At 45.2% G+C, this 23,944-nt stretch overlaps 1 protein-coding gene across 1 annotated transcript; it reads left to right on the top strand.

Moving 5' to 3' along the window:
• Positions 1-4,378: 4,378 nt before the first annotated feature.
• LOC140385335 (CCN family member 3-like) lies at positions 4,379-23,330 on the top strand. The gene is made up of 5 exons (XM_072467401.1): positions 4,379-4,503; positions 4,656-4,875; positions 9,829-10,080; positions 12,416-12,624; positions 22,797-23,330. The coding sequence occupies exons 1-5, from the start codon at positions 4,447-4,449 to the stop codon at positions 23,076-23,078; spliced, it is 1,020 nt and encodes a 339-aa protein (XP_072323502.1). The 5' UTR covers positions 4,379-4,446; the 3' UTR covers positions 23,079-23,330.
• Positions 23,331-23,944: the final 614 nt, after the last annotated feature.

The following is a 23,944-nucleotide window of genomic DNA, read 5'->3' as shown; positions in this document are numbered from 1 at the left end:
TTCCTACAGTCTCCAGGTGTTTTCCCAGACTCCAGGTGTTTTCCCAGACTCCAGGTGTTTCCCACAGTCTCCAGGTGTTTTCCCACAGCCTCCAGGTGTTTTCCTACAGTCTGCAGGTGTTTCCCCAGACTCCAGGCGTTTTCCCACAGTCTCCAGGTGTTTCCCACAGTCACCAGGTGTTGTCCCACAGTCTTCAGGTGTTTCCCACGGTCCCCAGGTGTTTTCCCGCAGTCTCCAGGTGTTTGTTCCGAGTCTCCAGGTGTTTTCCCACAGTCTCCAGGTGTTTGTTCCGAGTCTCCAGGTGTTTTCCCACAGTCTCCAGGTGTTTGCCACAGTCTCCAGATGTTCTCCCAGTCTCCAAGTATTTTCCCAGTCTCTAGGTGTTTACCACAGTCTCTAGGTGTTTCCCACAGTCTCCAGGTGTTTCCCACAGTCTCCAGGTGTTTCCCACAGTCTCCAGGTGTTTTCCCACAGTCTCCAAGTGATTCCCCACAGTCTCCAGGTGATTTCCCACAGTCTCTGGGTGATTTACCACAGGCACCAGGCGATTTCCCAGTCTCCAGGTGTTTTCCTGCAGTCTCCAGATGTGCCACAGTTCACAGGTATTTTCCCACAGTCTCCAGCGGGTATTCTCACAGTCTCCAGGGTGTGTTCCCACAGTCTCCATGGGTTTTCCCACAGTCTCCAGGTGTTTACCAGCAGTACCTCGGTGATTTCCCACAGTCTCCAGGTGTTTTCCCACAGTCTCCAGGGGTTTTCCCGCAGTGTTCAGGTGTTTTACCAGACTCCAGCTGTTTTCCCACAGTCTCCGGGTGTTTTCCTACAGTCTCCAGGTGTTTCCCCAGACTCCAGGCGTTTTCCCACAGTCTCCAGGTGTTTCCCACAGTCTCCAGGTGTTGTCCCACAGTCTTCAGGTGTTTCCCACGGTCCCCAGGTGTTTTCCCGCAGTCTCCAGGTGTTTGTTCCGAGTCTCCAGGTGTTTTCCCACAGTCTCCAGGTGTTTGTTCCGAGTCTCCAGGTGTTTTTCCACAGTCTCCAGGTGTTTGCCACAGTCTCCAGATGTTCTCCCAGTCTCCAAGTATTTTTCCAGTCTCTAGGTGTTTCCCACAGTCTCCAGGTGTTTCCCACAGTCTCCAGGTGTTTCCCACAGTCTCCAGGTGTTTTCCCACAGTCTCCAGGTGATTCCCCACAGTCTCCAGGTGATTTCCCACAGTCTCTGGGTGATTTACCACAGGCACCAGGTGATTTCCCAGTCTCCAGGTGTTTTCCTGCAGTCTCCAGATGTGCCACAGTTCACAGGTATTTTCCCACAGTCTCCAGCGGGTATTCTCACAGTCTCCAGGATGTGTTCCCACAGGCTCCATGTGTTTTCCCACAGTCTCCAGGTGTTTTCCAGCAGTACCCCGGTGATTTCCCACAGTCTCCAGGTGTTTTCCCACAGTCTCCAGGGGTTTTCCCGCAGTGTTCAGGTGTTTTACCAGACTCCAGCTGTTTTCCCACAGTCTCCAGGAGTTTTCCCGCAGTCTCCAGGTGTTTTTCCAGTCTCCAGGTGTTTTCCCGCAGTCTCCATGTGTTTTTCCAGTCTCCAGGTGTTCCCCCACAGTCTCCAGGTGATTTCCCACAGTCTCCAGGTGTTTTCTCGAAGTCTCCAGGTGTTTATTCCGAGTCTCCAGGTGATTTCCCACAGTCTCCAGGTGTTTTCCCACAGTCTCCAGGTGTTATCCCGCAGTCTCCAGGTGTTTCCTAGCGTCTCCAGTTGTTTCCCCGCAGTCTCCAGGTATTTTCCCAGTCTCCGGGTGATTTACCACAGTCTCCAGGTGATTCCCCACAGTCTCCAGGTGTTTTCCCATTTGCCACAGTCTCCAGGTGTTTTCCCACAGTTTCCAGGTGTTTTCCCACAGTCTCCAGGTATTATCCCGCAGTCTCCAGGTGTTTCCTCGCAGTCTCCAGGTGTTTTTTCCGAGTCTCCGGGTGATTTCCCACAGTCTCCAGGTGTTTTCCCACAGTCTCCAGGTGTTTTCCCGTTTGCCACAGTCTCCAGGTGTTTTCCCACAGTTTCCAGGTGTTTTCCCACAGTCTCCAGGTGTTATCCCGCAGTCTCCAGGTGTTTCCCACAGCCTCCAGGTGTTTCCCACAGCCTTCAGGTGTTATCCCGCAGTCTCCAGGTGTTTGCCACAGTCTCCAGGTGTTTTCCCAGTCTCCAGGTGTTTTCCCACAGTCTCCAAGTATTTTCCCAGTCTCTGGGTGATTTACCACAGTCTCTAGGTGTTTCCCACAGTCTCCAGGTGATTCCCCACAGTCTCCAGGTGATTTCCCACAGTCTCCAGGAGATTTCCCACAGTCTCCAGGCGATTCCCCACAGACACCAGGTGATTTCCCAGTTTCCAGGTGTTTGCCACAGTCTCCAGGTGTTTTCCCAGTCTCCAGGTGTTATTCCACAGTCTGCAGGTGATTTCCCACAGTTTCCAGGTATTTTCCTACAGACTCCAGGTGTTTTCCCACTGTCTCCAGGTATTTCCCCATACTCTCCAGGTGTTTCCCCACAGTCTCCAGGTGATTTCCCACAGTCTCCAGGTGTTTGCCACCGTCTCCAGGTGCTTTCCCAGTGTCCAGGTGTTTTCCCAGTCTCCAGGTGTTTCCCACAGTCTCCAGGTGTTTCCCACAGTCTCCAGGTGATTTTCACACATTCTCCAGGTGTTTCCCACTGTCACCAGGTGTTTCCCACAGTCTCCAGGTGATTTCCCACAGTCTCCAGGTGATTTCCCACAGTCTCTGGGTGATTTACCACAGACACCAGGTGATTTCCCAGTCTCCAGGTGTTTGCCACAGTCTCCAGGTGTTTTCCCACTGTCCAGGTGTTTTCCCACAGTCTCCAGGTGTTTCCCACAGTCTCCAGGTGATTCTCACACATTCTCCAGGTGTTTCCCACTGTCATCAGGTGTTTCCCACAGTCTCCATGTGTTTCCCACAGTCTCCAGGTGATTTCCCACAGTTTGAACATAGAACATACAGTGCAGAAGGAGGCCATTCGGCCCATCGAGTCTGCACCAACCCACTTAAGAACAAAGAACAAAGAAAAGTACAGCACAGGAACAGGCCCTTCGGCCCTCCAAGACCGCGCCGACCATGCTGCCCGACTATCTTCTCCAGTTCCTGGGTCCGTATCCCTCTATTCCCATCCTATTCATGTATTTGTCAAGATGCCCCTTAAATGTCACTATCGTCCCTGCTTCCACCACCTCCTCCGGCAGTGAGTTCCAGGCACCCACTACCCTCTGTGTAAACAGCTTGCCTCGTACATCTCCTCTAAACCTTGACCCTCGCACCTTAAACCTATGCCCCCTAGTAATTGACCCCTCTACCCTGGGGAAAAGCCTCTGACTATCCACTCTGTCTATGCCCCTCATAATTTTGTAGACCTCCATCAGGTCACCCCTCAACCTCCGTCATTCCAGTGAGAACAAACCGAGTTTATTCAACCGCTCCTCATAGCTAGTGCCCTCCATACCAGGCAACATCCTGGTAAATCTCTTCTGCACCCTCTCTAAAGCCGCCACATCCTTCTGGTAGTGTGGCGACCAGAATTGAACACGATACTCCAAGTGTGGCCTAACTAAGGTTCTATTCCCTACCTGCATTACACCTTCCAAAATGCATTACCTCACATTTGTACAGATTAAACTCCATCTGCCATCACTCTGCCAAAGTCTCCAAACGATCTAAATCCTGCTGTATCCTGCGATTTTCATTTCAGTCCTCATCGCTATCTGCAATTCCACCAACCTTTGTGTCATCTGCAAATTTACTAATCAGACCAGTTACATTTTCCTCCAAATCATTTATATATATTACGAACAGCAAGGTCCCAGCACTGATCCCTGCGGAACACCACTAGTCACAGCTCTCCAATTAGAAAAGCACCCTTCCTCACTTCCACCCTGCCCCCATAAGCCAATAACCCCTCCTAACCTTTTTGGACACTAGGGCAATTTATCATGGCCAATCCACCTAACCTGCATGTCTTTGGACTGTGGGAGGAAACCGGAGCACCTGGAGGAAACCCACACACACACGGGGAGAACGCGCAGATTCTACATAGACAGTGACCCAACGGGGAATCGATCCTGGGACTCTGGCGCTGTGAAGCCACAGTGCTACCCACTTGTGCTACCGTGCTGCCAGTCTCCAGGTGTTTCCCACAATTTCCAGGTGTTTCCCAGATTCCAGGTGTCAATCACCAGCTCAAGCTTCGAGTCAGGACCCCGCCCAGTTTTCTGACCCCAATCTGTCCAATGGCGGGGCGTTGCCATGGCAGCGGGAGGTGACTCTTGGACCACAGCTCTGGTGTCCTGAGCCAATGAGAGCGGTGGCTCGGCGGAAGGCGGCTGTATAAGATGCAGCTGCACAGAAGCTGAGCGGGAAGCTGTTCTGTGTTCCAGTGGCAACATGCAGCACCTCACTCTCACACTGCTGACTTTGCTGCTTCTGCTGCTGACAACCGAGGTGAATACATTTCACAGCATAACCGAGAATACGATGCATTAATATAATAACGGTTTTGTTTTAATGTGAAATTTACAACAAAAATAAGGGAAGGAGCGGATTTCAGGTTTGGTAAATCTAAGCTTTTTGTGCTGTGTCTTTCTGTTTTACAGCGGATCAACGCCCAGCAATGTCCTTCCCTTTGCAAGTGCCCGAAGGATCCGCCAAGATGTACCACCGGAATCCGGTTGGTGTTGGATGGCTGCGGCTGCTGCCGGGTTTGTGCCAAGCAAGCGGGCGAAGTCTGCACCGAGAGCGACACCTGTGACTCGCAGCAGGGGCTGGAGTGCGACCGCAGCGCCGACAGCCGGCAAGGGCTGGGCGTTTGCATTGGTGAGTTTGCAGCCTACACCACCAAGTATCTTTGCCGACTCAGTATGTAACCAGCCTGTCTTCATTTTCAGAAAAGTACTACAATTAACAATTAATATGTAGTTGGTATGTGCATCTCCGGTTGTTTTTTTGCCTGCAGCTTCCTGGTGTTCCTGACAGGTCCTGCTGAAAACAAAAAAAAATACTGGCATCATGCAGGCTCGAAGAATTGTATTTAACAAAACTGTAAGCATTAATAGATTAATAACTGGGAGGTCAGTTCTATATTGGTAAGTAACCAAGCTGCTCGGTTAATGTCAGCTAAAGGAGGACTAAGTTTTGGGACCAAACGAGATCCATCCAAAGGAGCCGAAGGGAAATAGGGGGGAGAAATAATAGAGGCTGTATAGATTAAGAGGGTAAATTACTTTGCCCTCTCCAATTGTCAGGGACAACTTGGTAAGATTTGGAGAAATCCTGAAAGAGGAATGGGATAATTGTGCTATGTTTCTGTGGCCTGTACAGTCTTCTGAGGTTTGGGTGGGAAATCAGAAGTTATGTGAGAATTGGTCTCATTTTTAGCATTCAGTTAGGAATGGTTTAGCCGAATATTCTTATGTTTTCCTGGCCTGCTGCAATGTGATTTATGTCCAGTTTAAGTTCTGACCTATGCTGATGATATACACCAGACATTTTGGTGGCAATTGCCAAGGGGGAAGAGCTATTTAAATTCAGCTATTGCCCATTACTTGCCAGTAACACCAGGCCACGGAGGACTCCAGCATGTCCGTGTAAGACAAGGACACAAGGGTGGCAGAGCTAACCTGGGTAACTTGAAACCAGTTAAGAAAAATCAAAAATCTTTACCTTTATTAAAGATGAAATAACTAACACCTAGATGAAGAGAAAATAATTAAAACCTCTAATTCAGAAAGGGAGATTGTGCTTGATAAACCTCAAAGTGAGATGACAGAAGTGAAAGATAATACAGCAGATGTAGAATATTAAGTACCACATGCAGAGAATATTGAAGGATTAACATTTTAAAAAGTAAGAACTTGAACTTGAAAATTGGTTTAATGGAAAGAAATTGTAGAACTTCCGGGTAGTTTCTCTATGGTTGGAAGTGGGTAGTACTGTGGCATTGGATTTTGTTCTGCGCCTATTCACTGTGTGCATCAACGATTTCAATGTGAGTCAGAGTAATTCCAGAATGTGCAAATTATATTAAAATAGGAGATAGTATAAATAATTCTGAGGATGAAAGGCAACTGAGAGAGGATATTAGTAAGATGGTAGAATGGACAACAATGTGGCAAATGTATTGAAGTGTCAATAAAAAAAATAAAAAATGATAGCTTGAATGGGAAAATAGTTGAATAATATATACAAGCAAGGAGATTTGGAGGTTTAGACATAGAAAAATACAGCACAGAACAGGCCCTTCGGCCCACGATGTTGTGCCGAACCTTTGTCCTAGATTAATCATAGATTATCATTGAATTTACAGTGCAGAAGGAGGCCATTCGGCCCATCGAGTCTGCACCAGCTCTTGGAAAGAGCACCCTACCCAAAGTCAACACTAAGGGCAATTTTGGACACTAAGGGCAATTCACCATGGCCAATCCACCCAACCTGCACATCTCCGGACCGTGGGAGGAAACCGGAGCACCCGGAGGAAACCCACGCAGACACGGGGAGGACGCGCAGACTCCGCACAGACAGTGACCCAAGCCGGAATCGAACCCGGGACCCTGGAGCTGCGAAGCAACTGCGCCATCCACAATGCTACCGTGCTGCTCTTAAGAACAAATAAATCTACACTATATCATTTTACCGTAATCCATGTACCTATCCAATAGCTGCTTGACGGTCCCTAATGTTTCCGACTCAACTACTCCCACAGGCAGTGCATTCCATGCCCCCACTACTCTCTGGGTAAAGAACCTACCTCTGACATCCCCCCTATATCTTCCACCATTCACCTTAAATTTATGTCCCCTTGTAATGGTTTGTTCCACCCGGGGAAAAAGTCTCTGACTGTCTACTCTATCTATTCCCCTGATCATCTTATAAACCTCTATCAAGTCGCCCCTCATTCTTCTCCGTTCTAATGAGAAAAGGCCTAGCACCCTCACCCTTTCCTCGTAAGACCTACTCTCCATTCCAGGCAACATCCTGGTAAATCTCCTTTGCACCTTTTCCAAAGCTTCCACATCCTTCCTAAAATGAGGCAACCAGAACTGTACACAGCACTCCAAATGTGGCCTTACCAAAGTTTTGTACAGCTGCATCATCACCTCACGGCTCTTAAATTCAATCCCTCTGTTAATGAACGCTAGCACACCATAGGCCTTCGTCACAGCTCTATCCACTTGAGTGGCAACTTTCAAAGATGTATGAACATAGACCCCAAGATCTCTCTGCTCATCCACATTGCCAAGAACTCTACCGTTAACCCTGTATTCCGCATTCATATTTGTCCTTCCAAAAAGGACAACTTTTCAGGGTTAAACTCCATCTGCCACTTCTCAGCCCAGCTCTGCATCCTATCTATGTCTCTTTGCAGCCGACAACAGCCCTCCTCACTATCCACAACTCCACCAATGTTCGCATCGTCTGCAAATTTACTGACCCACCCTTCAACTCCCTCATCCAAGTCATTAATGAAAATCACAAACAGCAGAGGACCCAGAACTGATCCCTGCGGTACGCCACTGGTAACTGGGATCCAGGCTGAATATTTGCCATCCACCACCACTCTCTGACTTCTATCGGTTAGCCAGTTCGTTATCCAACTGGCCAAATTTCACAAAACATTCCAAGGAGGCCCTCAAATAGGTGACCACAACAAAGCTGATGGAATACTGGATTGAATGGCTAGTGATATAGAATAGTTAGGCCGTAGCATATTGATAAGTTTGTAAAACCTTAGTAAGATCATAGTTGGCATATAAGCTACCCTTGATGGAATTTGATGTAATAGAGTGCTGCCTGGTATAAGGAAATGGAAGTGTAAAGGGAGATGGAAAATATGGACTGTTTTCATTAGAACAAATGAACGTAGAAAAATAAATGACCCTGTTGATTAAAAATGCCTTCACTGTAAGTTGTTCTTTTCTCAGCGGAGTACCCATAATGGAGAAGGGTGATTTGTTGCTCCCGGAAACAGTCATTGTCCAAGTGATAGATTTCTAAGGGAATTGGGCAATTCTTCTGCAAAGCAAGAAGTTCACTATAATTTGTAAAAGCTGTAACTTTAACATTTCAGTACTTAACAAGCTGATTTAAGGGAACATGAAAACTCCTAGATGGGCACAGTAGAGTTGCTGATACTCCATTGTTGCCATTCTGATGTGCCCCTTGAAATGGAGGGTCAGACAGAGAAGTGGAATTTAGTAGTTTCTTCACCCTATCTACTTTGAAAATGGCCACAGCACTTAGTAGAAGCAGTACCCTAGTTAATGAAAGAATTAAATTTTAGTAATATTTTCACTGACAATATTGAAGAAAATATTTTTGAAATAAATGTTATATGTCTAAGAATTTGCTTGTGTGAGCACAATTTCCTGCCGTGTAAAATTTCTCTGAACCCTTTAACAATTTGGAGATAGGCTATTCAGACATTTATTGAGCACTTTATTGCTTCAGATAATAAAGGAAATCTCAGCCTCTGCAGACAGTGAAACAATAGCAAAGGTTGATTTAATTTATCACTTGGACCACTATATATATTCATCAGGAAAATAATAATTGACAATATTTGAAAATTAATTTCAATACAAAATTAAAGTGTATTTGGTTGGTTTTACTCCAGACTATTTAAAAATCTAAAATAATGTTATCTTCCACCAGTGATCTTTGTAAGCAGAAGTCTAAAGAGACTAAATTTCCCCCCTTTCTCTATTCCTTTCCTCTCTCTGTCCTGGTGAACAATCTCTTGTTCACTGGCAGTAGAAAAAGGGACCACCATCTCTTTTTGTGTGTTGAAAATAAGGAAACTTGTGCAAAGAAGAAAGTTGCATATTGCGTCTTTTGGTGTCCTTCTGAATGGGAAGCAGAAACTTGATTTCTAATATTAGTTATTTAAATTTGTTGGAGGAGGACTGAGATATTACTTAGTGATTACAGCCTGTAGCATTGCAACCATTCATCTGTTTGTATTCCTTCACATTGACACACCCTACCCAGTCCCAACAACCCCATCCCAGACTGTCACAATCATATGTCTCTGGTTCACTGGTTTTAAGATGCAGATTTGCCTAGAAACTTTGCTGTTGATGTTTATAACGCATAACCTTCAATTCAGAGAAGCTAGTGTGCTCTGTAGTCAACTCAGTATCCTCAGACTGTCAGTAAAAGTGGCATGGGATAACTCGGCCTTATTGCTAGAAACCTAAAGAAAGCTGAGTGGACCCAGATCTTTTCAAGTTAAAAATGAAAATTTACATTGATTATCCCACAGATGATGTGCAACAAACAAATGCAAAGCCTATAGGGCTTGTTTCAGAGGAATAGTCCTCTGTATGAAGTTTGGCATAAAGCAGTGCTGTTGCTGTCGCTGCACAAATTCCCAAGATACAGTGTAATGGCAATATTAAATTATTATTTAATTCTCCCACCTCATTAGTACTGTCTCTGGTGGGTGAAGTGCAGGCTGCATTTTGGAATGCCTGTTTAATGTACAAGTGCATGGCCACTCCGCTTGAACAAATGTTTCTGAAGTAAGCATTCATTGAAAGAAAATTGATTTTGTACTTTTGTCAATAAATTTTCAAATCCTGTATGTTAACCAAAATAGGTTATACAACTAATTAAGAAAACTAAAATGCTTCCTTCATAAGTGTCTATTTCTTCCCACTATAATTTATTTTAAAAATACACAATTGTTATTTAGATGGAGGATTATGTATTTGATGGCATTGGTAATGAGAATGATGCAAATTATCAATGCTCCTTGTCTTTGAATTCCAGCACATGAAGGTAATATTTGCATGTATGACGGAGTTGTCTATCGAAATGGTGAGACATTCCAGCCAAGTTGCAAATACCAGTGTTCGTGTAAAGATGGTCTGATTGGCTGCGTGCCCCGTTGTAATTTGGATGTCTTATTGCCGGGCCCTGATTGCCCATTTCCCAAACAAGTACAGATGCCAGGAGAGTGTTGCGAGCAATGGGTGTGTCAACACAAACAAGAGGCTCCTGTTGGAGGATTGGCAATGGCAGGTAGGATACAATGTTTATGTATTCTGTATTCTTTTAGCTAATTATAATCTGCGGATGGCCTCTTTTACACCCTGTAATGTATAAATAAGCAACTAAATCAGTGACTCAAACTTTTAACTGCATGCAAGTGATGCCTTAATTTTATCTAACAATACAAAACAAATCTGCATAGAGTATATATTACAATTTGCATTCCAGCATAGCATGTTGGGACATTAGGCACCCACAATATGCTTATGATGTGTACTACTTTAAATTAAGAATTTGAGAGCAGGAAGAGATCAGGCATGATCTGATTGAATGGTGGAGCAGGCTCGGAGGGCTGAATTGCCCACTTCTGCTCCTAATTCCTATGTTCCTGGTTTGACAGTGACCGGTAGTAAGCTGCATGACCAACAATTTCTTGGTTCAGTCCTGTGTCTATGATAGGTTAACTGCAATTTCTTCCAGGCCAATGTTGGGTGCACTACAATTGACCATTATATCTCAAATCATGGAGGAGAAAATTCATTTTACCAGTTTCCACCTTTTTAGACCTAACTCTCTCCTTTTCACTCCAGAAGAACAGTCTCTCTACATGTCAATCCTTCACAAAGTGGCCTGTTTCTTCCTTGAATAGTAACCTACCTAGTCTTCAAACGATACCACTTTCCTTTGCCTGACAGAACCTATTATCACGTTGAACATTTGTTTCCAATAAAGGTCAACATAGGTACTTGGATTGGCAATCACCTCTTGTAAGATATGTTGAACACACCTTGTTCCTATTCCACTCGGGTCCATTTAATTATCTATTTTTTTTTCACTACATTAAGTGTTCCTAGGATCATAGAATTTATAGTGGAGAAGGAGGCCATTTAGCCCATCGAGACTGACCCTCTTTTTTCCTCCCACTGGAGCCTGCTCCACCATGCTGGTTTCCCATGTTTTTCTTTCTGCTAGTCTCTAGAGCTAGTCACATATGCTGTGTCCTGTATATGTCTTTTATTTTCCCCATTATTTCTTCTTTTTGTCTTGCTAAAATCTCTTCTGTCACCTACCATCTGTTCTCCTTACAAGCACTTAATAGGTCAATCTATTTATGTCCCAGTGTCTTTTTCCTTCTACCTCATCTGCCCCTTCCCCTTTTAAATGTTGCTCATCTGTAATACCTTCCAATCCTGAGGCAGGGTCTTAAGAATTGAAACCTCAATGGACTGACCCTTGTTCTTCCATGTACTGCTAATTATTTCCAGCTTTTCCTCATTTGTTTTCAAACATCTGCAGTATTTCAGTTTGGATTTTGACAGAAAAGTCACACTGACTAGCCCATATTGACTAGCTGATTAGCTCATAGGGCAGCACGGTAGCATTGTGGATAGCACAATTGCTTCACAGCTCCAGGGTCCCAGGTTCGATTCCGGCTTGGGTCACTGCCTGTGCAGAGTGTGCACATCCTCCCGTGTGTGCGTGGGTTTCCTCCGGGTGCTCCGGTTTCCTCCCTCAGTCCAAAGATGTGCAGGTTAGGTGGATTGGCCATGATAAATTGCCCTTAGTGTCCAAAATTGCCCTTAGTGTTGGGTGGGATTACTGGGTTATGGGGATAGGGTGGAGATGTTGACCTTAGGTAGCGTGCTCTTTCCAAGAGCCGGTGCAGACTCGATGGGCCGAATGGCCTCCTTCTGCACTTTAAATTCTGATATTGTATTCTCATGGAGTAAGCTGGCTGGCCTTAGTTCTCGTGATCCACAATTAAATAATATATTCCGTTCAAAATCAAACCTGAAGAATTAAGCCTTAAGTGCATCGGAAGACAGTTTCATGGAACTGTTACTCAACAAAGTTACCAGTTTCAGTACAAGACTGGATCAGGGGGCAAACTGAAACAAAAGCAAAGGAATAAATGTGCAAGCACATTTTTGTGAAAAAAATGGAAAAGCTGTGACCCCTTTTACATGGGTGACTCATATTGTATTTAAATTCTCATGATTGTTGTCAGAAGTTTGGATTCATTCCATGGTACAAAAGGTTTATTTTTGCTAATCTTGAATCAAGGCTAATCCATGTCAAAGAATCCCAGTTTTTCTTGGCTCGTAATTTCAACTGTGAAGCTTCCCAGCCAAACTCTCCGATATCCTTAAATAGTTTACATTGGATATAAGTCAAACTTACTAACATTAGAGCTACGGTGTCTCATGGAAAGGCAAAACATGAGAAAATTGAACTTCCATACATGGTGACTTCGAAACCAGTGATCACCGTGGTGATATTTAATTCTGCTGTAATTGCAACTAATTTCAAACGTTGATGTTTCTATGCACAGAGTTGTGAAAGGCTATCTTTTTCTTTCTTTCAGCTTACAGACAGGAGGCCACCTATGAATTGGATTCACTTAACCCGAGTCTGAACTGTATACAGCAAACCACACAGTGGAGTGCCTGCTCCAAAACCTGTGGCATGGGCATTTCTACTCGTGTAACTAATAAAAACCCCCAATGTGATATGGTGAAGCAGACAAGGATTTGTGAAGTTCGACCATGTGGCAATTACAAAGTCATGGTCAAAGTGAGTCAAAACAATTAATGCGAGATGATCGGTCTTTACTTATTCTTTTTGCCGATAACATGTTAAAATACCTGAAGTGGGAACAACAACTTATGTTTATGGAGCATGGTTGATGTAGAGAAAGGTTCCAAGACACTTCACAACAGCATAGCCAGACAAAAGAGGACTCTGAAGCAAAGAAAGTATTAAAGGTTTCTAAATGTTTAGTCATAGTAGTGGTTTTTAGGGAGGATCTTAAAGGAGGATCCCCCCCCCCCCCCCCCCACCTCCCTGGTTCTCCTCTCTTGTTCCCTGTCTCTTCCCTTGTGACAGCAAGATTTAGACAGATAATTTCAGATTGTAGAAACTAGATGAAGGCACAGAAGCTAATAGTAAGGAAATAGTAATGGGGATGCACAAGAGGCTGGAGTTGGAAGAAACTGAGGTCTTGAAGTGCTGTAGAGCAAGAGAATCTTACAAATATGCAGAGAGGTTAGGCCCTGAGGGAATTTAACACAAGGATAGGAATTATAATTAGAGCATTGATGGACCAGAAGCCAATCTAGGTTAGCAAAGACAGCGGTAATGGACGGATGGTACTTGGTTGTAGGATAGGATGGACACTATAGAGCTCAATGTGAAATAAAGTTTAAGGAGATTGTGAGGATGCCCAGAAATGAACTGGAATAGTTGGGGGAAATGTAACTTTAGGTGATGTCCTATTTACAAAATCACTGTTGTCCCATTTACAAAATCACACTTAAGTGTTGCTCATCTGTAATTTCTTCCAGTCCTAAGGCAGGGTCTTAATAACTGAAATCTCAGTTCTGGAGGTGACAAAGCTACTGAGGAGACTTTCTTTCATAGGTGCAAGTAAGAAGTGACCAACGTTCTGAAGGCAGAAGAGTTTTTATAGTGGAGAGGATGTAGGGCTGGAAGCTCATTTCAGGATGAAGTAAGATGTGGTTCAACCTGAGACAGTGGGCAAGGAGGTGGATGAAAGCTATAACTTCATTGTTTGTGTTTATATGGCATCTTTTTTTTAATAAATGTTTTTTATTGAGTTTTTGAACAAAGTATATTTACCGTTTATGTACACAGGATAAGAAACATATGTATATATACCCATACAAAGAAAAGAAAATAATAAATCATTTTTTAAAAAAAATAGAATAACTGGTAAGGTATTGTGCCCCAGCTCAACAGCAGCAACTCTGTACACCTGGCAAAATTATTTACAACACAAAGGTAGGCGACTGTTTGTGGGGGGGGGAGGGAGTGGGGGATGGAGGCTGGGGGGGGTAAATATACATTTTGGTGCCGAAGAAACAATTACAGTGGGCAATACTCGAATGGGTTTGGTGTTGGTGTTGTCGTTTGCTTCTCCCGGACGGATCTCGCTGCCGCCTCGGGCTCACCTCCGCTTCTGCCGTTCCTCCCGTCTTTCGTCTTTATTCTCCTTGTTCCCTGCTCCTGAAGATGCCAAGTTCGTTATTGTATCCCGTGCCTTCCTTCCGGCTCTCAGTTCCCTGCCCCCCCCCCCCCCCACCTCCCTGGTTCTCCGCTCTTGTGCCCTGTCTCTTCCCTCCCCCTCCCCTCCTGTGGTTCGCCTTTCTTTCCTCTTAGGTTTAGCTGTACCCCAACCCCCCCTCCCTCTCCCGGTCTATCTCGCTCATGTTTTGGCTACTTTCCCCTGATTCTTGGCTACCTGGCTATTCTTCCGCTTGTTAGTTGGCCACAAACAGGTCCCGGAACAATTGGGTGTTTGGCTCCCACGTTCTGTGGAAGCCGTCGTCTGGCCCTCGGATAGCGAATTTGATTTTCTCCATGTGGAGAGATTCCGAGAGGTCGGACAGCCAGTCTGCAGCTTTGGGTAGCGCTGCTGACCGCCAGCCGAACAGGATTCTATGGTGGGCGATCAGGGCGGCAAAGGCAAGGGCATCCGCCCTCCTCCCCAGGAATAGATCTGGCTGGTCTGAAACCCCGAAGGCCGCCACTTTCGGGCATGGCTCCACCCTCATTCCCACCACTTTGGACATTGCCTCGAAGAAGGCTGTCCAGTACCCAGCAAGTCTGGGGCAAGACCAGAACATGTGGGCGTGGTTGGCCGGGCCTCCTTGGCACCGTTCACATCTATCCTCCACCTCCGGGAAGAACCTACTCATCCGGGTTCTTGTTAAGTGGGCTCTATGTACCACATTTAGTTGATCAGGCTGAGCCTTGCGCACGTGGAGGAGGAGTTGACCCTATGCAGTCCTTCGCTCCAGAGTCCCCACCATATCTCAATCCCCATGTCCCCCTCCCATTTCTTTCTTGTTGCGTCCAGTACGGTGTCGGCCCTTTCTATCAGTCGGTCATACATGTCACTACAATTTCCTTTATCTAGTATGCTTGCGCCCAGTAATTCTTCCAGGAATGTCTGTCGTGGCGGTTGTGGGTACTTGTCTCCTTTCGTAGGACGTTTTTGAGCTGTAGATACCTTGGCTCGTTTCCCTGGCTAGCTGGAATTTCTCCCCCTGGTTAGCTGGAATTTTTATATGGCATCTTTAATACAATAAAATGTCTCCGGGATCTCCACTGGAATATTATCAACCAGTATTGAGTAGTTCCAGAGCCATTGAGTAGCTATCACAAAAGGAACCCTTTCATTCTCTCCACGCCTGCTACCTTCCTGCTAATTTTTACTTCCCATTGCCGTCAATTGGGCAAAGTGAGTGATGCAAGGCTGATATGCTGCCATCAGAGGTTTCAAGTGCTTGCAATTTCAGCTATTGAAACTTTAAAGGGTCTGGATGATTTCCACTCTTATTGCCCTATGGTAAAATGACTTTTTGACAGTGGAAAGTTATGAATGAATTATTTTTTAAATCTTTTTTCAATATATTCAATATTCTATCATCATTCTGGGGTTCATTGACCCAGCATACATTTATGGAATCAAAGGTTAAGGTAGAGCCACAGTTTGGCAGAGGGAATATGAGGTACCATGGATGGTGGGTGGAGGGGCACAGCTTGGCAGATGGGGCATGAGAACGTAGGAGTGGTTTGGAGGGGCATACCTTGGCATGAGGGGCCAGAAAGGTGGTCTGAGGGGGATACCTTGGCATGAGGGGCCATATGCGGTCGACATAGCTTGATATGGGGCATGAAGAGGAAAAGTAGTTGTTTGGGAGGGGGCATGCGTTGACATGGGGAGGCGCACCTTTTGAACTTCATAGAGTCCCTATAGTTCGAAGGCGGCCATTCGACCCATGGAGTCAGCACCGGCCCCCTGAAAGAGTACTCTACCCAAGCTCACTCACCTACCCTATCCTAATAACTCTTTACCTAACTTACGCATCTTTTTTGGACACTAAGGGGCAATTTAGCATAGTCAATCCATCTAACCATCACATCTTTGGACTTTGGGAGAAAATCCGAGCACCCCGAGGAAACCCATGCAGACACTGGCGGAATGTGCAGACTTCACACACACTCACCCAAGGCCAGAATCGAACCGGGGCCCCTAGCGCTGTGAGGCGGCGGTGCTAACCACAGTGCCACTGCACTTGCCTTTTAAAAGGTCCCCTCATGCAGACTATAGTTTATGGCTGCTCTGAGGTGTCATGAATGACAAGTCCTTTAAAACCTGACTCAACTCCATGAAAGTTGTGGTGGACTAAGAGATGTCTAACACTGCAATGGAATCAGCCAGCTTTGGAGTGGAGAGTGTGAGATTTTGACCTGAACCTGCCCACACCCTCAAAAGGCACACTTTTTTTTTTTTAGATTTGGAGTATCCAATTCTTTTTTTCCAATTAAGGGGCAATTTAGCGTGGCCAATCCACCTACCCTACACATCTTTTGGGTTGTGGGGGTGAAACCCACGCAAACACTGGGAGAATGTGCAAACTCCACACGGACACTGACCCAGAGCCGGGATTGAACCTGGGACCGCGGCGCCGTGAGACAGCAATGCTAACCACTGCACCACCGTGCTGCCTCTCAAAAGGCACTCCTGAAAATCTGAAACCACAGGAATACACAGAAACATAAATAGAAAATAGAAGCAGGAATCAGCCATTTCGCCATTCATCATGATCATGGCCGATCATCAAATTCAATACCTTGGTCTTGCTTTTCCCTCCATATCCCTTGATCCCTTTAGCTCCAAAAGCTATATCTAATTCCTTACTGAAATCACAATGTTTTGGCCTCGACCATGTCTGTGGTAGTCAATTCCACAGATTCACTCTCTGGGTGAAGAAATTTCTCTGTACCTCAGATCTCAACAGTTTATCCCTTTTGTGGGCAGGTTCAGGTCTAACGGTTTAATCCTGTTAGAAGTTTATAAGTTTCTATGAGATCCCCTCTCACACATCTAAATTCCAATGAATATAATCCTAACCGACTTAGTCTCTCCTCATATGACAGTTCCACCATCCCAGAAGTCAGCCTGGTAAGCCTTCGCTGCATACAATTCTCCAGGTGTGGCCTCCCCAACGTCCTATACAATTTCAGTAAAACATCCCTATTCCTACACTGAAATCCTCTCGTTATGAAGGTCAACATATCATTTGCCTTCTTTACTGCCTGCTGTACCTGCACGCTTGCTTTCAGCAACCAATGCACGAGGACACCAAGGTCTCGCTGAGTATCCACTTCTCTCAATTTACAATTTGCACCCATTCAAGTAATAATTTGCCTTCTTATTTTTACTATCGAAGTGGATAACATCACATTTATCCACATTACACTCCAAATTCTATGCATATGCCCACTCAGTCAGCCTGTCCAAATCCTGCTGAAGCATCTCTGCACCCTCCCACCCAACTTTGTATCATCTACAAATTTGGAGTTGGTTCCCTCGCCCAAATCATTAATATATAATGTGAACAGTTGGGGTTCGAGCACAGATCCCTGCATGTAATCAGGGAATATCGGTGATCATGGGTGATTTTAATCTTCACATAGATTAGGCAAATCAAATTAGCCACAATGCTGTAGAGGAGGAATTCCTAGAGCGTATACGGGATGGTTTTCTTGACCAATATATGGAGGAACCAACTAGAGAGCAGGCCATCTTAGACTGGGTACTGTGTAATGAGAAGGGAATCATTGCCAATCTGGCTCTTCGAGACCCCTTGGGGATGAGCGACCATAACATGACAGAATTTTTTATCAAGATGGAGAGTGAAATAGTTGATTCGGAGACTAGAGTGCTGAATCTTAATAAAGGGAACAAGAAGATATGAGGCATGAGTTGGCCTTGATAGATTGGGGAGAGTTACTTAAAGGGATGACAGTGGATAGACAATGGCAAACATTCAAGGAATGCATGGGGGAACTACAGCAACTGTTCATTCCTGTCTGGCAGAAAAGCAAAGAGGGTAAGAGGGCCAATCTATGGCTTACAAAGGAAATTAGAAATAGTATCCGATCCAAGGAAGAAGCATACAGATTATCATAGAATTTACAGTGCAGAAGGAGGCCATTCAGCCCATCGAGTCTGCACCGGCTCTTGGAAAGAGCACCGTACCCAAGGTCAACACCTCCACCCTATCCCCATAACCCACTAACTCCACCCAACACTAAGGGCAATTTTGGACACTAAGGGCAATTTATCATGGCCAATCCACCTAACCTGCACATCTTTGGACTGTGGGAGGAAACCGGAGCACCCGGAGGAAACCCACGCACACACGGGGAGGATGTGCAGACACCGCACAGACAGTGACCCAAGCTGGTATCGAACCTGGGACCCTGGAGCTGTGAAGCAATTGTGCTATCCACAATGCTACCGTGCTGCCCGTAGCCAACAAATTGGCCAACAAAAATAATAGGTCTGAGGATTGGGAGCAGTTTAGAATTCAGCAAAGAAGGACAAAGGGATTGATTAAGAAGGGGAAAGTACAATACGAAAGGAAGCTTGCAGGGAACATAAAGACTGACACTAAAAGTTTATATAGATATGTGAAGAGAAAGAGATTGGTAAAGAGAAATGTAGGCCCCCTACAGACAGAAACAGAGGAATGCATAATAAGGGACATAGAACATACAGTGCAGAAGGAGGCCATTTGGTCCATCGAGTCTGCACCGATCCACTTAAGCCCTCACTTGCACCCTATCCCCGTAACCCAATAACCCCTCCTAACCTTTTTGGACACGAAGGGCAATTTATCATGGCCAATCCACCTAACCTGCACGTCTTTGGACTGTGGAAGGAAACCGGAGCACCTGGAGGAATCCCACGTAGACACGGGGAGAACATGCAACTCCGCACAGACAGTGACCCAGGGGGGAATCGAACCTGGGACCCTGGCGCTGTGAAGCCACAGGGCTAGCCACTTGTGCTACCGTGCTGCCCTATTGAATACATACTTTGGTTCTGTCTTCACAAAAAAGGACACAAATCAGATACCAGAAATGCTGGAGAATGAAAGGTTTAGTGAGGGGGAAGAACTGAGGGAGATCAACATTAGTAGAAAAGTGGTGCTGGGAAAATTGATGGGATTGAAGGCAGATAAATCGCCAGGGCCTGAGAATCTGCATCCCAGAGTGCTTAAGGAGGTGGCTCTGGAAATAGTGGATGCATTGATGGTCATCTTCCGGGATGCTATAGACTCTGGAACTGTCCCTGCAGAGTGGAGGTTAGCTCACGTCACTATGATATTCAAAATGGGAGGTAGAGAGAAAGCAGGGAATTGTAGACCAGTAAGCCTAACATCTGTGGTGGGGAAAATGCTTGAATCCATTATCAGGGACTTTATAGGGAAACATTTAGAAAGCAGTGACAGGATCAGTCAGAGTCAGCATGGATATATGAAGGGAAAACCATGCTTGACAAATCTGTTGGAATTCTTTGAAGATGTAACCAGTTCAGTTGACAAGGGGGAGCCAGTCGATGTGGTATATTTGGACTTTCAGAAGGAGTTTGACAAAGTCCCGCATAAGAGATTATTGTAAAAATTAAAGCGCATGTGATTGGGGGAAATGTATTGAGATGGATAGAAAACTGGTTGGCAGAGAGGAAACCAAGAGTAGGGATTAATGGGTCCTTTTCACATTGGCAGGCAATAACTAGTGGGGTACCACAGGGATTGGTGCTGGGACCCCAGCTATTCACAATATATATTAATGATTTGGATGAGGGAACAAAATGTAACATCTCAAAGTTTGCAGATGATACCAAGTTAGGTGGGAGGGTGAATTGTGATGAGGATGCAGGGATCATACAGCATGATCTGGACAGGTTGGGTGAGTGGGCAAATCAATGGCAGATGCAGTCTGATAACTGAGGTTATTCACTTTGGAAGCAAAAACAGGAAGGCAGGTTATTACCTGAATGGTTGTAAATTGGGAGATGGACGTGTACAGCGGGACCTGGGTGTCCTTGTGCACCAGTCGCTGAAGGTAAGCAAGCAGATGCAGCAGGCGGTAAAGAAGGCTAATGGTATGTTGGCCTTCATTGCGAGAGGTTTCGAGTATAAAAGCAGGGATGTGTTGCTGCAATTATACAGGACCTTAGTGAGGCCACATATGGAGTATTGTGTGCAGTTTTGGTCTCCTTCTCTGAGGAAGGATGTTCTTGCTCTCGAGGGAGTGCAGCGAAGGTTTACCAGACTGATTCCAGGGCTGGCAGGACTGTCATTTGAGGAGAGATTGACTAGGTTGGGATTGTTCTCGCTGGAGTTCAGAAGAATGAGGAGGGATCTGATAGTGACTTATAAAATTTTAATGGGACTAGACAGGGTAGATGCAGGGAAGGTTTTACTAATGATGGGTGTGTCCAGAACCAGGGGTCACAGTCTGAGGATTCAGAGTAAACCATTTCAGACAGAGATAAGGAGACATTTCTTCACACAAAGAGTGGTGAGCCTGTGAAATTCGTTACCACTGGAAGTAGTTGATGGTAAAACTTTGAATATATTCAAGAGGCAGCTCGGGGCTTGTTTAGCACAGTGGACTAAACAGCTAGCTTGTAATACAGAACAAGGACAGCAGCATTGGTTCAATTCCCGTACTGGCCTCTCCGAACAGGCGCCGGAATGTGGCGACTAGGGGCTTTTCACAGTAACTTCATTGAAGCCTACTTGTGACAATAAGCGATTATTATTGTATAGCACTTGGGGAGAATGGGATAAAGGCTATGCAGAGAAAGCAGGATTAGGCTATTAAGTTGATTGGTCAGCCATGATTGTGATGAATGGCGGAGCAGGCTCGAAGGGCCAAAAGACCTCCTCCTGCTCTTATCTTCTATGTATCTATGTACCCCTGCCAATCGGAAAAAGACCCATTTATTTCAACCCTTTGCTCCCTGTCTGCTAACTAGCTTTCTATCCATCTCAAAACATTACCCGCAATCCCATGCCTTTAACTTTACATGACTTTGTCGAAAGCCTTCTGAAAGTCTAAATAAACAACATCCACCGGTTCTCCCGGTCAAATCTACTAGTTACATCTCCAGAAAATTCAAGTAGATTGGTCAAGCATGATTATCCTCTCGTAAAACCATGCTGACTGTTTCTGATTATCCCACTGTTTTCCAAATGCTGTGCTATGAAAAACTTGATAATGACTCTAGCAACTTCCCTACTTCCAAAGTTTCTCACTGGTCTATAGTTCCCTGTTTTCTCTCTCCCTTCCTTTTTGAATAGCGGGCTTATATTAGCTACCTTCCCATCTGTAGGAACTATTCCAGAGTCCAAAGAATTTTGGAAGAAGACCACCAATGGTGGTCTTCCAGGGTTACTTCCCTGGGATGAAGATTTTCAGACCCCGGAGATTTATTTGCTTTCAATCCCATAATTTCCCCCAAACCATGACTAATTTCCTTCAGCTCCACACTAACACTTGAGTTTCTCAGAACATCCGGTATATTATTCATGTCTTCCTTTGCAAAGACAGAAGCAAAGTACAAATTTTGTTCCTCAGCCATTTATTTGTTTCCTATTTATGAGCTTTCCCAATTTCTGACTCATGCCCCATATCATCATAGTTACATTTATTGAGATTTAGGATCCTGGTCTCAGAATCAACTACCTCACTATCCACCTTGGTGAAGAATTTGATCATTTAATGGTCACTCATCCCCAAGGGTTTGCTCACAACTAAATTTCCAACTAATCCTTTCTCATTGCGATCTGGGGAAGACCTACTTTCTTCCCGCTGTGTGGGACCGCCATATCGACGGCGCCCGCGCCGAAGTGGGCCACCATGCTAATACGCAGACCCGCTTGCGGCAGCCATGCGCATGCGCGGCTGCACCATCTGGACAGCAGAGGCCCGCCGGCAGCCAGAGCTGTGGGACACACCCCGGGGCTCTGCTAGCCCCCTGGAAAATGGGGAATCACCCCAGACTTTCGAGGAAAACGACCGGAGTGGTTCTCGCCCGTTTTCCGGCTGGTGTGGGGACTTAGTCCCCAAAAGGGAGAATCCCGCCCCACAAGTTTGGCGAACATTCCTATTTGACAAAATGGAACATGACTAACTGCAGAGCCATTAGTTTTATACTGATATCAGGCAAGACAATGGAATTGGGCATTGAGAACACAGTAAAAGTAAAGTCAACATAGTCCCAGATGACTATAGGCGGCTTTCTCCTTTGAGGGGTAGAGATGTCTGGTGGTGATTTAACCTGAGGAGCAAGGTTGAGAAGGCGGGGACTTCATGGATAACCTCTGCCGTTACGGGAATTGTACCCACACTGTTGGCATTGGTCTGCATCACGAACCAGGGGTGGGATTTTCCAGCTGTGTTTTCCTGTGCGGCATGCTCTCGCCGGCAGTGGGATCCTCCTTTCCGGCAGCCAGCCAATGGGATTTTCGATTGTGGCCACCCCATGCCATCGGGGAATGGGCGGGCATGGGTGTGCTGCCGGCGGAGCGGTGATCCCACCGACGGAGAATTCCGCTGCAGCTGTCCAGCCAACTGAGTTACAGTAAGACAGGAATGAAAAGGCCATGTTTTCGCTTTAGTGATGCCATAACATTTGATGCTAGTGAGAATTTGGCACAAAGAATTGTCTCTTCCTCGTAACTCAAACTGCAAATGCCTTCTTTGAATTTCATAATTGTGTCTTGTTTAACCATGTATTGATGTGCAAGTGAAGCTCTTCTGCACACATGCCATATGATGCCATTCTTTTCAAACTATCTCTGCTAAAATATCTGATGGAACGTTTTAATTAGTAATACTTTCGCTTTTTTTTTTAGAAAGGGAAGAAATGTGCCCGAACACCAAAAGCAACCAAACCAACACGGTTTGAACATAATGACTGTATAAGTGTCCAGTCCTATAAACCTAAATATTGTGGCGTTTGCAATGATGGAAGATGCTGCACTCCACACAGCACCAAAACAGCTCAGCTGGACTTCAAATGTCCAGGAGGAATGATCATTAAAAAGCAGATGATGATCATTACCACATGTGCCTGCCATTATAACTGCCCAGAAGACAACACTGTACTCCAAACAGACCAAATGTCTGGTCCCTAAATATTTTACTCCTCGTTTAGAAGCTGGTACAGTATAATTAACTGGGCTTTAACTACAGTTGGTAGGATTTCAGTTTACCCTCTGATTTGTGAAAATACTTAAACATTGTTATTGAATTTTGTATTTAAACAATGTTCTTGTCTATTGCCTAGGTTGTAAATAGAAAACTGGCTTATTGTTATGAGTTGGCATGAGAATTATATCTGTACAGTTATGTATTAAATGGTTATTAAAATATATTTTTTATAAAAACACAGCGCACATGACTTCATATCTAATACAAATCAGAAATTATCTTTGCTGTGCAACCTAGGTCCAGGTGAAACAAGCAGCTAGAGCAGGATTTCCGGAATTTGGAGATTAGAATGTGCAGATTGTGGCTGGCATTGCAAGATGCACAAGCATATTCAATGAGGTTGACATTTTCAGTGAGTTGGATGCTTGTGGCCCCTTTTACCACCGATTGAAAGCTTAGTGATCCTGTGGCGCAGTGGGTGGCATCCCTGCCTCTGAGCCGGAAGCTCCGGGTTTAAGGGCTTGAGGTTCATAAGGAGGAAGTGTTAGCAATTCTGGAAAGTGTGAAAATAGATAAGTCCCCTGGGCCAGATGGGATTTATCCTAGGATTCTATGGGAAGCTAGGGAGGAGATTGCTGAGCCTTTGGCTTTGATATTTAAGTCATCTTTGTCTACAGGAATAGTGCCAGAAGACTGGAGGATAGCAAATGTCCCCTTGTTCAAGAAGGGGAGTAGAGACAACCCCGGTAACTATAGACTAGTGAGCCTTACTTCTGTTGTGGGCAAAATCGTTGAAAGGTTTATAAGAGATAGGATGTATAATCATCTGGAAAGGAATAATTTGATTAGA

The sequence above is a fragment of the Scyliorhinus torazame genome, chromosome 11 (genome assembly GCF_047496885.1).
Source record: "Scyliorhinus torazame isolate Kashiwa2021f chromosome 11, sScyTor2.1, whole genome shotgun sequence".
NCBI classification, from domain to species: Eukaryota; Metazoa; Chordata; class Chondrichthyes; order Carcharhiniformes; family Scyliorhinidae; genus Scyliorhinus; species Scyliorhinus torazame.
This window is presented reverse-complemented; position numbering and strand designations above follow the sequence as displayed.